This window comes from Gigantopelta aegis, chromosome 4 (assembly GCF_016097555.1).
Source record: "Gigantopelta aegis isolate Gae_Host chromosome 4, Gae_host_genome, whole genome shotgun sequence".
Taxonomy (NCBI): domain Eukaryota; kingdom Metazoa; phylum Mollusca; class Gastropoda; order Neomphalida; family Peltospiridae; genus Gigantopelta; species Gigantopelta aegis.
In genome coordinates, this window is record NC_054702.1 from 29,633,646 (window position 1) to 29,650,682 (window position 17,037).

At 37.3% G+C, this 17,037-nt stretch overlaps 1 protein-coding gene across 4 annotated transcripts in view; it reads right to left on the reverse strand.

The window, feature by feature from the left end:
* The window catches only part of LOC121370337 (alpha-actinin-like), a 74,558-nt gene that overhangs the window by 46,081 nt on the left and 11,440 nt on the right, over positions 1-17,037 (reverse strand). For all 4 annotated transcript variants that reach the window (XM_041495489.1, XM_041495488.1, XM_041495490.1 and 1 more), the window contains exon 2: positions 8,001-8,235. In XM_041495489.1, the coding sequence (XP_041351423.1) occupies positions 8,001-8,235 (235 nt within the window). The remainder of the gene's footprint in view (positions 1-8,000; positions 8,236-17,037) is intronic.

Here is a 17,037-nt window from a genome sequence, read left to right on the forward strand (position 1 = left end):
ATTTTACGATTTTTATGAGGACAGCATTGGTAGAATACAATATTCAACAAACAAGGGATATGTCAGATCAGCCACCCCTACATGATTAAAATCTGTACCCAGGGTTTCTGCCAGAGGGTAAAATGAGTATGGCGCCATACCCACTGAGTTTTTTGCATGTTTTATTTTTTTAAGTTGAACTTTTGACAAAATTAATTACTCTTATCATTACTGTATGATTTTCTTAACCCTAACCCTAAACCTATAACCCATTTTCTTTCTGGGGGAGGCCCTCCATACCCGACTGTAAATATTAAATTTCATAGCACCATACCAAAATATTTCTTTCTGGCAGCTGCTACACTGATTTATTATTTCATATTTAAATCATTATTATTATTTTATTTGCATGACATTAAATGGTTCCAGTGTGTGGACATATGAAAGCCTATTTTTAAATACATATATACATATACATGCAACACCTGCATGTTTACAACCACGTTGACCCTGTTAGTACAAAGTGTTCATAAGTACATATATGTAAAGCAGCAGGCAACCATTTTCCATTAATAATTGTACAACACAACCACCTACTGTTCACACCCAACTGCACACCATAGATAAAGATGCCCATTTATCTCGCCCTGCATTGCGGTAGCCATATTAGTAAAAAAAGTCTTTATTATTTTATGAATAGAAATCTAAATAATAAAACCATAAAAATAACTTAAATAGGTCACACACAAAATAAAACCCTCGAGTTGCTCCATGACTTGTATATCAAAGGTCATGGTATGTGCTGTCCTGTCTGTGGATTTTTTTTTTATAAAGATTTCTTGCTGCTAATGGAAATATGTAGTGTTTCCTCTAAGACTATGTAACTATATTACTATAGTCTTTCCTAGCCTCCATGAACACTGGGGGTTTTTTGTAAATAATTTTAGTTTGATTTGAAGTAAGAAGAAAATTAAGAAGTGTTTTGTAAATTTTAAAAAACCCTACTATTTTTGGTGCAATTTAGAAAACAATCGGCTCAGAAATAAATAACCATAGTAAGAAAATGGCATTCCCTGTGCTCTAGTAGTGTTGTTATGCAAAACATACTCAGGTAACTGAACATTCCTTTCTTTTCTTTTCTTTTCTTTTCTTTTCTTTCCTTTCCTTTACCACAATGGCTAATGCCACCCAGCCATTGGTGATTCAGGCTGGCTAACATCTGGCATATGATGGCCAGTGGTCAAAGAACAATTAACAAGTACAACCTTGTCTAACAAGCCAGCAGTGAACTGCAGGAAATGCAGCCCATCTGTTTTCTGGCAGCCCATGATATACACTTGTCTTGAGATTGTATTGGTGTGGGAATTCCCAGTATAAATACACCCACAGGTATATAATACTATCTGATAGCACAAATTGCAGTCAGGAGTTATCAATCAATATTTTATTGAAATTTACCATTGAACTTTTCCCCAAGGGTATGTACAACCTCCAACCCCAATCCTATCAATGGATTTGTTCTATGAAATAAAAAAACATACAAATGAAAAGATCCACTGTAGATAGGAGGGGAGTAGGGAAGTTCCATTTTAGCCAGTTTTCCACCACTGTTTATCAAAAGCCTTGGTGATTCTATTGAAACTGCTTTTGGTACATGCTGGGTTTTTTTTTTTTTTTTTTTTGGGGGGGGGGGGGGGGGGGGGGGGTCTTCTTACATATTCCACTGTTATATCAAAGGCAATGACATGTGTTATCTGTTGGAAAGTGCATATATAAAAGTTCCCTTGCTGCTAATAGAAAAATGTAAATGGGTTTCCTCTGAAGACTATATGTTATAATTATGAAATGTCTGATATCTGATTACTCAATTCATTAAATCAATGTGCTCTAATGGTGTTAAGGGGCAGGTCATAGCCCAGTGGTACAGCGCTTGATCGCTATGCAGTCGGTCTGGGATCAATCCCCATCGGTGGGCCCATTGGGCTATTTCTCGTTCCAGCCAGTGCACCACATCTGGTATATCAACGGTCGTGGTGTGTACTACCCTGTCTGTGGGATGGTGCATATAAAAGATCCCTGGCTGAAAAAAAGTAGCCAATGAAGTGGCGACAGTAGGTTTCCTCTCTCATTATCTGTGTGGTCCGTAACCATATGTTTGACATATAACCGTAAATAAAATGTGCTGAGGGTGTTGTTAAATATATTTCTTTTTTTTCTAATGGTGTTGCTAAACTTAATAAAATATGTGCATGTCCTACCACATATTTAAATTGATGAAAACAATGGAGTACATATTTTACTAGTATTTAAGGTCAATACAGAAATATCTACTGACATTCAACCACATTGAGTCACTGTGTGTAGCAAAAGCAGCCGGCTAAACCAAGCCCCAGGTACAGTACATACAAGTTACTGCTGCTTAACACAATCAAGGTCATACAAGGTCACTTCATCTGGAATACTTTGCCTCCGTTTTGTTTTACCCGAAGTAGTGAAGTACAGCTAACATGACCAGCATGTCTCCAGACATATATCCCCACCAAAGCCCCCCCACCCCCACCCCCCACCCTTACAGAGTCTGGGTTCAGCCCTCAGGAATTCAGATCATCTTGCAACATCAATTTCGTGTAGACAATAACAAAGTATATATGTAAATATCTGATAATGATAAAAATGTTGCTGCAGATAATTTTACAATGTTCAGTGTTTTTGCATAGGCACTACTGATTGCTGTCTTGAATTACAAGGGCTGGGATTATAAACACTGTTACAAGGTTTCATCCAGAGGGTATGAAGGATAAAATTATGTACCCTAAAATCTTGGAAATTAATGGATACATTTTAATAATTTGTAGAAAGATTTATAGTAAGAGAACAACTATTTAAAATTTGTCAAAGTACGTGAAATGCAGTGTTGAATTTCAAAAGATTTTAAACTCATAACCACCTAATAGGGGCATATTTGGTCTGTTTTGTTTTTATTACGTACCCTCAAATTATTTTCTAGCAGAAAGTCTGACAATCTAACATCTGATAGGTTTCACTGGGTTTTGAAAACATTAAATACTATTTTAAAAACGGACAATATCAGCAGGTAGGCCCCGTTTTACAAAGCAATCTTAGCACTAAGACTGTCTTAAGTGCCTAAGGTACGTATGCACATAACATGATCTTAGCACTAAGATCACCTTAAATTAATATGGTACATGTACATATGCATGTAACATGATATTAGCACTGTAAGATCGCTTAGTAAAACTCTCTCACATTAAAGCAATGTCGTGTTGTTTCATAGACAAAAGATGTAAATGAGACATTCCCAATGACAGCTAACAAATTTGAGGGAAAAAATTTTCAACAAATTGTGGTACAGACCCAGAACTGAATAAAACATTGTCAACAATAAAAAAAAATATAATCTAGATTCTGTCTTATCAGATTACAGTTTGTAGTTTTGATTTTCACTTAACAGGCCATCCATAAAGTTTACATGTAAAAAATCTGGAATTTTTACCACCCATCTCACAAGTGTGGACATGTCACAGTGAAAATTATATCAGCTACATACAATTTAATGGGCTACAATTTTGTACATTTTACAACATGAAATTTAAAAAAGTAAATACTTGTAAAATAAATAACAGAATTTAAGTTTATTATGATTTTCATGATTTGTAGGAAATCGGTGGAACTGGTAAGATTTATGATTCCACAGGATCTCTGGCTGACATAGCTCAGGGCATTTTGACGATCACAATAAACTTAATATAACAGTTCATTTCCAAAACACGTTATACATCAATTTTTAAATTTGGGAGAACAGTTCTCAGTTCAACTGATGTTAGTACTGAGCAATACAATGTTGAGAAGTTTTTGTCAAAATGCAATCTACATGTATGTATGTATTTTGGAAATGAACTTTTTGTATTATAATAAACAAAAAGTACATTCAAATTTGACACTCCATTCAGGTGACACACTTGAATAAAACATGCATGTTTAGAAACCCATGTCAGACAGGTTGCACCTATCCTATATTGTAATAACCCAGATGCTTTTAAAACTTTGACAGATATGCATACATGTATTTAGATGGTCTGCCCTGTGCTAGATCATACATTCCTATTGAAATTTTTACTTTTTTTCTCTTTTTTTAAACAGACTGTGCACCATATATAGTATACATACATGTATGTTAAACATGGTGTAATTATAATCTGTGACAGTGTGTACTTCCTGTTCCAGCAGATATGTATTTAGATGGTCTGCACTGTGTTGTCAAACATTCATATTTAAACTTCTACTTTTTTCTCTTTATTTTTTAAAACCGACTGGGCACCATATATAGAGTATACACATGTTAAACATGCTGTAATTGGAATCTGTGACAATCTGTACTTCCTGCTCTAGCACTCTGCTAATGTGACACATATATTCATTGTTGTGTGCCATGTTTTCCTTTCAGGTCTACTGTGAGGTGCAAGTTTTGACAGGGTCAGGGTGCAAGAGTAGCACGCAGGTGAAAGCCATCATCTTGAGGCAGCCGAGACAGCAAGACAGCGAGACAACCTGCAGAGCACAACCCACTGGAAGTCTTCTTTTTTTTTTTACAATATTCATTATCCTCAGATCAAGCAGACAATGTCAAGGTTGGGGAGCCTTGAATCATCAACCCACTGGAAGTCTCTTCATGCATGTCCCACTACAATCTGTTGTGAAATGTTACACCTCGTATTTTAATTAACCCCAGCAGATGCCTGCTACCTGTACATAGGGTTGTCCTAAGACCTACCCAGTGGTCATTTGAACTTCATCCTGTCAAGAGTGGGAGGTGTTGTGGTTTAATGATCAGACCTAAGGATGGATGGTAAAGGGTTCAGTAATGATTCCCACCCAAATTTAATAACTCAGTATGGAGGTGTACCGACACTATGCCAAACACTGCTGTCCTACACTGGCAGCCCAAATATCTGAGCCAAGTGATCAAAGTTAAAGTTTGTTTTGCTTAACGGCACCAATAGAGCATATTAATTTATTAATAATCGGCTATTGGATGTCAAACATTTGGTAATTTTGACATATAGTCTTAGAAAGGAAACTTACATTTTTCCATTAGTAGCAAGGGATCTTTTATATGCACCATTCCACAGACAGGATATCACATAATATATACCAGTTATAGTGCTCTGGCTAGAACGAGAAATAGCCCAATGGGCCGACCGCACATCAAGCGAGTGCTTTACCACTGGGCTACGAAGGAAGGAAATTAAACTTTAATGACGCACTCAACACATTTTATTTACAGTTATATGGCGTCAGACATATGTTTAAGGACCACACAAATATTATTGAGAGAGGAAACCTGCTGTCGCCACTTCACGGACTACTCTATTTCGATTAGCAGCAAGGGATCTTTTATATGCACCATCCCGCAGACAGGATAGCACATACCACAGCATTTGATATACCAGTCGTGGTGTACTGGCTGGAATGAGAAATAGTCCAATGGTTCCACCAACAGGGATCGATCCCAGACCAACCGAGCATTTTACCACTGGGCTACATCATTCATCCATCCCCCCCCCCTCCCCCGACTGGGCTATGAGAGCCAGGTGATCAACACATCACGCTTAACCATAATTGAATCAAGTTGAAAGAAAATGTTTAAAAACACAGTGTCACTTGTTAGGATTCAAATACATTGCACCAAAATCTGTATGGCATTTTATCGTAATCACTCGACCATCGGAACTTCCACTGAAATCATTTAATTTAGAGCTGGGCAGATTCAGTATCAATGTTTGTTTTGATTAATTACACTACTAGAGCACATTCACATATTAATCACTGGCTGTCAAATAATTTGTCATAGAAAGTAAATCAGTTATGCCAAATAAAACTGCACAACAGAAGATGCATAAACAAAAATATCATTCCTTTTATTACCAATATTAGTAGAACTAGAAGCCTGATTAGATGTGCATATGCAGAACAAAAGTTCCACCCCCTAAATTCAGTCACATCTGCATCTTCAATCTTTTGCCTGTGAGTGCTGAAAGGCTCCAACGCTACTGGGGTAAAAGTGGAAACCCTCCGTCTGTGTTGACTGATGACAAACAAATACATGTACAAGGCTAATGTGGTGACACTGTGCTTTAGCTCTTGTTCAAATGATAAAGAATTAGTTTTTAACAAAATACAGCAATCCTCGAGCCTGTTGAACAAACACAGGGAAACAAGTGTCGCCGGCTGGAACCTGCGCAATACAATTCCATTTGTTTCAAGACAGTGTTCATTTGAACTGAACACACTTAAATTCGTACATCAAAGAAAGACGTGCAGAATGTTTTTCTTTGTCATTTGTTCCAATTTTAAAGCAAACAAGAGATTGTCGTATAAATCTGTACGTCATCCCTCCCTCATTCTCCACTCCCCAGCCCCATCCTAATTCACATTCAAAGAAATATTTCTCAAAACATAAAAACGTATTATAAAATATATTTCATTATATAGATTTTCCTGGGATAAACATCAAGTGGAGTGTGGTTACCGGTATCACAATACCAGTTAGCACAATGCAAATATATATTCATAAACAAGAATTCCGCAGAATTAAACATCTCGCCTACCATAAAATATTCTGGTGCATTGTGATGAACATCCATAGGTGCAACTATAAACCAAGTTTTATTCATCTAGGACTTAAGAGTTTGTGAGAAATGGATCCAAATGCAAAACATTAGCGATAATCTTTAACACGAAAGTCCCCCCCACCTCCCCCGATGTCGGAAAAATTATACCTGTATCTTGCCTTTTTACTTTATAAAGTCAAGACAAAAACAGCGAAGTATACATGTAGGTACAATTTGCTGAACCATTATTAACTATTTTCCTGTCATTCTTTCACATTGTTCAATGTTTTCTCCAGACACATGTAAATTCCAGTGAGAATGGTTTCTTGATGGAAACAAGGTGCATAAAAAAAACCAAAACCTGCTACATACATGTAGTCCTCCAATCCTGGACTCAATAGAGACATCACAAGTAAGAACTTATGCCTAGGATGGGAATTGGACCAAGACTATTTAAGAGAGTTACAGGACAACATTAACAATTGCCTGCAGCTATCGGCAATGCTGTGGTGATTGTCACAGAGGTTATAATTTTCCGCAGCATTTTGTTTTAATGAACTATTTTCAATTTTTGTTTTACATGGATTGTTTTTGGGGATTTTTTTGCAATGGACATTTTCTGCTGTGGGTTACAGGGTTGGGTAGGAAGTTAGTGCTAAAAGCTTGCAAGAAGGAGGAAAAAGGAAGGGCACAGATTCTGAGATCAGCTCACATATTATGCAGGGAGGCAGCTAGCTTTGACCTTGCTAAAAGTCATTTCTTCAATGGCAATAATACTAGTATAAAACTATGAGTTAACAGAAAGATGATCCTCCGTGTTCAAGTCAATGTTATTATCTTCAATGTCAGTGTTCAAGTCAGTGTTATTATCTTCAATGTCAGTGTTCAAGTCAGTGTTATTATCTTCAATGTCAGTGTTTACGTCAGTGTTATTATCTTCAATGTCAGTGTTCAAGTCAGTGTTATTATCTTCAATGTCAGTGTTTAAGTCAGTGTTATTATCTTCAATGTCAGTGTTCAAGTCAGTGTTATTATCTTCAATATCCGCATACCAGCAGCTATCATGTGCAGGACTGCTTGAGTGTTAATATCAACCCTGATAATCGAGCACAGCCCGGTCAACCAAGGGTGACACGTCTACTGCAGAATGACTTTTAAATCTCAAAGCAGGTGCAGATTTACACTGCTGTTAGTATGATCACCTTCAGCAAAAAATCATAAAATAAAGTAAAAGAGATATTATATGATTTCATTTCATAACCATATAGGCTTCTGACCCAATATCTGGGATTTGCAGAAGCATGGAATCCTGATAAATTCACAACTCGCATTTTTTATTTTCATTAAAAAAAAAAAACCTTTTTAAACTACATATAGTGATTATCTTACCTTCAGCTCCTATTGAAACCAATTTGACACCTTTGCTAGCAATGAAATCGAGGGCTTTGTTCACATTGGCTATCTTATGGAACCTCATTTTGCCTCTGTCTGGCTTAGGTAACTGCTCCCCAGATATTACTTCCAATAACAACATAAGTTTTAAACCATGTCGAAAGTCCTCCTCTATATTTTCTATTGATGTTCCTGCTTTTCTCAAATGTGAATTGCACCATGCTGTAAATGTCTGCAAAAGAAAACAAGAAACAGTTTAGAATTATCTAAGCAAAATGCATCTGAAATAGTAAGTGTGATGATCACCGTTCCTAAATTCAGCCCTTAGACCCAAAATGTGCATGTTACCATTTGGACAATCCAAGCGATATGAACTGTCACAGGTCAAGGGCTTTAGCAATGACATTTAAAATTTTGCCATGGACGGAAGGGATCATTTTTGGTTTTTAATTTTGTGTTTATTTGTTGCAAAAGTTAATGGTTTAAACCTGCTGTAGGGAGGCTTAAAACGTCCTTAAGGTGAACATTTTGCCAATGGCAAAAAGCTTTTAAAATTGCCATTCTTTTCTTTTTTTTGTTGATGGGGGATCCCAGGTGTGTAAATATTGTCATGTCAGCACTAAAAAATAACTCTTTAAAAAAATCAAAAAATCTCTAATTTCAACTGTTAATTCAGTATGAGTAAAATTCTTAAAATAGTGGTAATTAATTTTGTTCTGTTAAATCCATGCTTTTCTCAATAAAAGATGACTACATTTCTATGTAATCAATAATATGCAGGCTTGGCATAAACGTAGGAGGCACAAATTATTCAATGCTGTGTCATCTAAAGTTAAAAATGGCCTTTATGTCTGTCCTTTGACCGCACAACCAACTCTGTGAACCTGAATACTTCATTATAATTCAATTCAATAGTTCTCTACGTTAGAGTAAGCCACATAACATTATGCCATTATCGAGACTGAACACATGTATTCTGTGAGATCTATTCACCTAACCACGGTCAATGCATATTAATCACAGGTTTTACAAATCTGCGGAATCAACAAGTGCTTATAGCTTAAATGAGGACTGCGTTTATGGCTAATAGTATCGTTGCAGACATGCAAACACACACACACCCCTATGACAATAAATAACCACCACACCTCTGATAAACCTCACTGGCTATGGTACCGCCACTGCACATCTATGGCATGCAGTCTGTTAAAGGTAAAATAGTTTCCTCTGTCCATAAAGTGTATCACTGGGTTTGGTTTGTTCATCATCGAGAAGCAGTGCTGTATGTATAGTTGCATGTAAGATGTCTCACCTTGACGTCAATGTTTACACAGATCTACAAGATGTGTTTGAGTATAAATATTACCATAATGAGACAGGGAAGCTATTTATACAGGCCAATTAAAGAGCTGGTTTTTGAAATGATTAAATACCAGCATTTTTGCTGACATTGACATTGGATGACTCCTAGGTACCTACATGTACCTCAAGAATACTTTCTAAAAAGTCACTTCATGTACTCGTACACATATAAACAAACATTTACAAGGCGTTAAAGTAAATTATTGGATTTGTTTTTTCCTTTAAAGAAAAAAGAATAATCCAATATAGGTGTTTGTATTTCTTTTGAAGTACAAAAATTTGCCAAGAGCAACTTTTAAATTTTAAATCTGTTGTCACAAAAAACACAATAATGACATTATAAATGTTATATCAAAGGTTATGGTATATGGTATTCTGTCTGTGGGATGGTGCATATAAAAGATCCATTGCTACTAATGGAAAAATGTAGCGGGTTTCCTCTCTATGACTATGTCAAAATGACCATATGTTTGACATCCAATAGCCGATGATTAATAAATCAATGTGCTCTCTAGTGGTGGTGTTAAACAAAACAAGTTTTACTGAACATTCAAGTATTTTTAATAAGAAGTTATCTTTATATTACACATCATTATAGGGAAATGTGTTTTTAACATAAAAATTAAGTGGTCTTAAAATATTAATAACCATTGGATATATAAGTAAATATAATGCCCAATATGTATATTCAAGTACTTTGATTGTTGCTAAATATTATGGCTCTTGGTATATTTATAACCATAAATTTAAAATAAAACCCATGGTTCAGTGATTTTTTTCAGGTATTCTGTGATACTGAAGAAAGGCACCTTCCCAAAAACAAGTGGCACTGAACATTTCCAATTTGATGTGTTAATGTTTTTATAATTAAATCTATAATTATAACTGCATCATTCAGTGGCCTAAAAAAACATCCCAGTTACGATTAAATCACAATGATTTTCCCAATCCCATAAGACATACATGCAGGATCCTGACAAAAACTCCCAGATTTATCCCTGGGGCTGTAATGATGTAAATAAAGATATCACATGGCTCTTCATCATCCATGTAGTTCTCCAATATCTCAGTTTTTATCAACATAATATGACCCATTAGGAAGTGATACATCCCATGACATTACACACTATCATCACGTTTAAGCAGTCTACAGTCCTGGTGATAATTTCACTAAGATTAGAACCTGTGCGTGGTCAGTTTCCATTCATTATAATTTTACTGGACCATTATGTTTAAGGTGAATTTTGGGATAATAAATATGCATGGATAGCTCCAGATGGGTGAGCAGAAAATTTCGTCAAATCATCTATTTTAACAAACACCCATGTGGGAAAGTGCATATAAAAGATCCTTTACTGCATTAGTTAAAATGTAGCAAGTTTCCTCTGATGACTATGTGTCAGAATTACCAAATCTTTGATATCCAATAAATGATGATTAATCAATATGCTCTAGTGATGTCGTTAAACAAAACAAACTTGTCCGTCTGTTAACTCTTCTTCTCCAGACCATATCTTGGATACTCGGACGCATTCAAACTACTTTCTGTTACACTCACCACGCTTGCATAAATAATCAATGTGCTCTAGTGGTGCCGTTAAACAAAACAAACTTTAACTTTTACAAACACCCAGTTATTTTTTAATAACAATTATTACATGAAATTTATTCACCAAATATATTTTTTAATTTGCAACTGGTGAAGTGTCAGAGCTAGCCCTGAATTTTGGTTGGCTAGGAAACCTGCCATAATAAAGTTTAAGCAAAACAACTGAAAATGCTATCTTAGTAACTGATAATTAAACTTAAAGGTTAAATAATGGGAAATTATATTACAATCAAAGTAATAATAGATATATTCTAAAATATTAATATGGTTGAGAAGAGAATGGCTTGCCTGGTCAAATGCAAACCATGCAAAATGTGTTCATGTACCCAGTATGTCTCATAGTAATACTAACACAAGGAACCTGGTCTTATAATTGAGGGTCAGGACTTAGCTCAGTGGTAAAGTGCTCGCTCGATGCGCGGTCGGTCTGGTATCGATCCCCGTCGGTGGGCCCATTGGGCTATTTCTCGTTCCAGCCAGTGCACCACGACTGGTATATCAAAGGCTGTGGTATGTACTACCCTGTCTGTGGGATGGTGCATATAAAAGATCCATTGCTGCTAATCGAAAAGAGTAGCCCCATAAAGTGGCAACAGTGGGTTTCCTCTCTCAATATCTGTGTGGTCCTTAACCATAATATTATGTCTGACACCATATAACCGTAAAAAAATGTGTTGAGTGCGTCGTTAAATAAAAACATTTCCTATATTTGAGCTATGACACTCATTAAACAAGTCGGTGTCTTGACATTTGATGTGTGATTTTGTTTTTGAAATCTGATTTGATACAAAATATTATAATGACCGACTTCTTGACAACTTGGCAACTTGGCAACTTTTGGCAAAAAAAGAAAAGAAGCCATTTCGGCAATAAAATGCCCGACTGTAAATAAATGTACAAAAGAACATCACAAGTGCTTATATCTAAATACAAGTGCATTTATAGCTGTATTTAGGTTATCAAAGTTATAATAAACAGGGTTCTTGAAGGAATAAAAAGAAGAAGAACAGGGTTCTTGCTGTGAATGCCCAAACCAGGTGATCATGAATATAAAACAGAAAAAAAAAAAAAAAATGATGTTAAAATTCCTAAATGACAGAAAATGGGATTATAAAATGTTTTTGCCGATAGCCAGCTGCAGACCTCATCTTGAAAAATTCAGGAAGTGATTAATTGCTCCCCTAACTTAAGTCCACGATATGTCTATGAAGTCTCGTGGACTCTGTGTCGGAGACCTTGTTTCCGAGACTCTTTTTGTAATGTATTGTCAAGTCTCTGAGACTTTGTTTCCGAGACCAGTCTCTGGAAATAAGGCAGTGTTCTATTTGCAGAGCAGTCTCCGAAACAAAGTCTCTCAAAATAAAGTAAGTGTATCGTCACAAGTCTCGGAGACAAAGTCTCCAAGATTTGTTTCAGAAACAATGTCTCGGAGACTTTGTAGATGTATCATAGGCTTTCGAGCAGGGGAAAGCTATTTAAGATATTACCATACTGAGCATTATAGTGCTACTTTTTTAAAATTCACATACTAATAGGAGGTAAAAATAACTTGAACCAGTCTCAAGGAATGATTAAATAACAGGATCTGGATAACCAGTGTGAGGTCTGCAGCTGTAATTGCCTGTGAAAAAAAAGACATCTCTGAAATACATCCAGATGGTCTTTAAAAACCCCATTTAAACATATCTGCTACATGTAGAAAAAAAACAACACATCTTTTAAATCTAAGTGCATTTAGATGACTTACACAAGCTTACACATGCCTGCAGCACAAAAGTTGACAGTGAAAATAGTAAACAGACATTCCAGACACAGAACTAACAGCCAGCAGGCAACAACCGTCAAAAGTTATTTTATTACATGTCTGGCTATCAATAACTACTGGTGCAAAATGTGTTATTTTGTACGACTACAGCGTTTTATGTTTTATTTCTGCCATTCATTTAACACAGAAGTCCATGTATGATACACATGCACCAACAGGGGAGATGTAGCTCAGTGGCAGAGTGGCAGAGTGGCAGAGTGCTATGGATTCAGATTTTTTCTTCCACAACAGTCCGTCTCACACCCCACCTTTCACCCCACCTCCCACCCCCTAACTGTACATCAAAAAGTTAAAAGTTAAAGTTTGTTTCATTTACTGTAACAACAACATTAGGGCACACATTTTATATTTTCTGATACTGCAAGGGATCTTGTATATGTACTTCCCAGACAGGACAGCACATACCATGGTATTTGATATACTAGTTTTGGGACACTGGTTGGGATGAGATTATACATCAAATGCTGTGACATTATATTTATTGTACATGTATGGGAAAGTGTATATAAAATATCCCTTGATAAAATAGCCTGTTTGGCAGCAGTTTGAACACAGGTGTTTTGGGGGGTTTTTTCATTTTCTCTCTCCTCTATTGAACTTATTTTTCTCCCTTCCCTTCCTTCCTTCCCCCAACAAAACTAGAATAACTGTAGTTTAAAATCTGCTGAGATCTTATCAGAGAATAATTCCTTTTCTATTCTATATTATCATTATGACTGCAGACCAGTGTCCCATTCCAGCCATTGTTTCATTACATGGCAGCCCATGACACCCGTGCAACTCCGATAACAGACGTAAACATTTCAAATGCAATGTGTGTGTAAAATTATTTAAAACACAGTCCACGTGTCACTGTTACCCCTACCCAGCTAGCGTGTCAAGTTATTTTCATCGACATTTAGCTCTCCAATAAGCATAAGTCAACGTCTGAAATCCCAACACAAATTTCACTGACACATTAAAAGCCGTGACCGTGCATGCGAAACACCAACGCTGGTGATCAGCATAACACCTCAATGAGGGAGACACACAGACAGACAGGTGATGGGCGATGGCTAAAACATTGTCCCCGTTTGAAGTCACCACAATTCTGCCCCTGTTTGATGTCCGCATGCCACCGACATCGAAGACGAGGCTATTTGAGGAATTACGTCAGTACATTAGTTATTGACTAACAAGGCATTCCAGTATCAATGATTTGCATACAACGGCATGCCGAGCCTACATTCCTCCAATTCATTTTGTCACCGTTCAGTTTACAAATGCCGCGTTAACAATCAGGGACACTCTTTAAACAGCAGACTACATGTACATGTGTTACAGGCCGACACCAGAGTATTTAAAACGTCCATCTAGCTATCACACCGAGTGTTGAACACTGGTCGTGTGTATCTAGTGATTCTACAGTATACAGGCCTCCACAGATTGCTGGGTGGGACATAGTCCAGTGGTAAAGCGCCCACTTGATGTGTGGTCAGTCTGGGATCAATCCCCGTCAGTGGGACCATTGGACTATTTCTCGTTCCAGCCAGTGCACCATGACTGGTATATCAAAGGTCATGGTATGTACTGTCCTGCATATAAAAGATCCCTTGCTGCTAATTGAAAATACTCCCCGCCTGGTCCAGCTACTGGCCATGCCAGAGACAGGACATGGGGAGGACATGCCTGAACCTTAGTGGACATAGGCATGTTAAAAATGATCTGAACCTAAATTGAAAATAGTAGCCCATGAAGTGGCAACAGCGGGTTTCCTCTCTCAATATCTGTGTGGATCTTAAGCATATGTCTAATGCCATATAACCGTAATTAAAATGTGTTGAGTGCGTCATTAAATAAAACATTTCTTTCCTTCCTTCCACAGATTGCTAGGCTGATTGTACAATTTGTGCATCAGTTAAGCAATTTTATTTGGCACAACTCGTTACTATTATTTAAAAAATTAATGAATGATCCATAATTGCAATTAATGCATCTTTTAAAATTGTTTTACAGTTTTAAAACATCAGTCTTGGTCATGAGACAAAGCAAGGCAAGTTAAAGATCACTCTCCTGCAGGACATAGGATTTCTAATTTCATGGGAAACACTTTTACGGTTCTGTGCCTTGTGATCATGGGAACCCATCGTAAACTGTTTAAATTATTTACGTTGAATAGTCGTACTCGAAATAATAATCATAGGAAACAAAATTGTGGTTCCGTGATTTTACCAACACGCTACCGGAAATGATTGTGACAGTGAAATTCAAAGGCCTGTTCCTGAAATGATACTAGCAGATTTATATATAAACAATCACATGAAGTTTCAAATAAAATTTATTACTTTTTTTTGTATATTGCAAGGCGATCAATTTGCCATTCAACTAAACCTTTCTAGGCAAGTGTTGAGGGGAGCTTGAGTGATCAATTTGCCATTCAACTAAACCTTTCTAGGCGAGAGTTGAGGGGAGCTTGAGTGATCAATGATCACTCACCTTCCTTGGCAAAGACAGGAAGGAAAGAAAATGTTTTGTTTACCAACGCACTCAACACATTTTATTTATGGTTATATGGTGTCGGACATATGGTTAAGGGCCACACAGATATTGAAAAAGGAAACCTACTGTTGCCACTTCATGGGCTACTCTTTTTTATTAGCAGCAAGGGATCTTTCATATGCGCTATCCCAGCCTTTATTACACGAGTCGTGGTGCCCTGGCTGGAGCAAGAAATAGCCCAATGGGCCCACAGACAGGGATCGATGCTAGACTGACTGCGCATCAAGCAAACGCTTTTCCACTGGGCTACGTTCCACCCCTTGGCCGAGAAAGAAACATGGCAATGAAAAACACTTGTAACACCTCTGCCCATTTTAAATTTATTGTTACCCAATCACTCGGTCTAGACAGAGGAAACCTGCTGCTGTCGCATTGACAGAATAAATCAAGGCACTGGTGGGGGGGGGGGGGGGGGGGGAGAGGAGGTACCAGTAGGTCGTTCTTCTCTTTCTTTTATTTATTTTCATGCTTATATCCAATTAAGGTTCAAGCACACTGTCCTGGGCACACATCCTAGCTATCTGGGCTGTCTGTTCAGGATATTGGGTTAGTTGTTGGTTAGTGGTTAGTGAGAGAGAAGAGGGTGTAGTGGTCTTACATCTACCCACTGAGTCATTAAAACTCGCTCTGGGTGGGAGCGAACCCTGTACCTACCAGCCTTATGTCCGATGGCTTAACCACGACACCACTAAGGCCGGTCCAGTAGGTCCACCAAGAATGAACCTTATGAGGCATCACCCTTCAGGCTATCCACATTCCACTTTTTGTTAAAGGTTTGCAGAATGTAGCTCTGCATTTAATATGCAGGTATTACAAACTATATCTTTTATTCCAGTAGGGCAAGGTGTAGGTAGCCCAGTGGTAAATAACTCACTTGATGTAACAAAGGCCATGATATTTACTGTATGTGAGCTGATGCATATAAACCCTTGCTGCTATTAATGTTTAAAAAAAAAGAGTAGCCCATGGTATGACAGCAGGTAGGTTTCCTCTCTCATCTGTGTGGTGCTTAACCACATGTCAAACTACATATAACCAAGACAAAAATGGACTGAGCATGTCCTTAAATAAAATATTTCTTCCTTTCATCCTTCCTTCACAAAGTAATACATAGTATCAAGTGGCTGCGATAATACTGGCTGGGTCTAATCAAAAAAGCTAAAAATAAAACTCTTTACAGGTATGAACTCTTGATATAATGATTTGCTTTAATTTGCCAAATGTTTACTGAGGTTTGTTTAATGACACCCCTGTAACAGTGTCAGTGTTTAATCTGCAGACATCAGTTGTTAGCCATGTGACTATTGTCAAACTGGTTGTGAGAATTAGGAAAGAAGGCTACTAATGCCATATAACCTTCTTCAAATAGTTCAAGGAATCTTTTCCACAAACAGGATCATTTATGAATAAAGGTACGCTAGCCATTGTTACACCATACATGGACGGAGCATTGTTTGGAAATATATATCTAAATGGTCCGCAGAAGGTCTACCACTGAGCTGCATGCCCATTTCTGACATTTCATTCAAGCCAGAATTCCTTTTTCTTTTATCTTAATATTGGTCTTCCTTTTCTTTCAGGGGTGGGACGTAGCTCAGTGGTAAACCACCCGCTTGCTGTGCGGCCCATCTGGGATCGATCCCTGTCAGTGGGCCCATTGGTCTATTTCTCGTTCTAGCCAGTGCACCACGACTGGTATA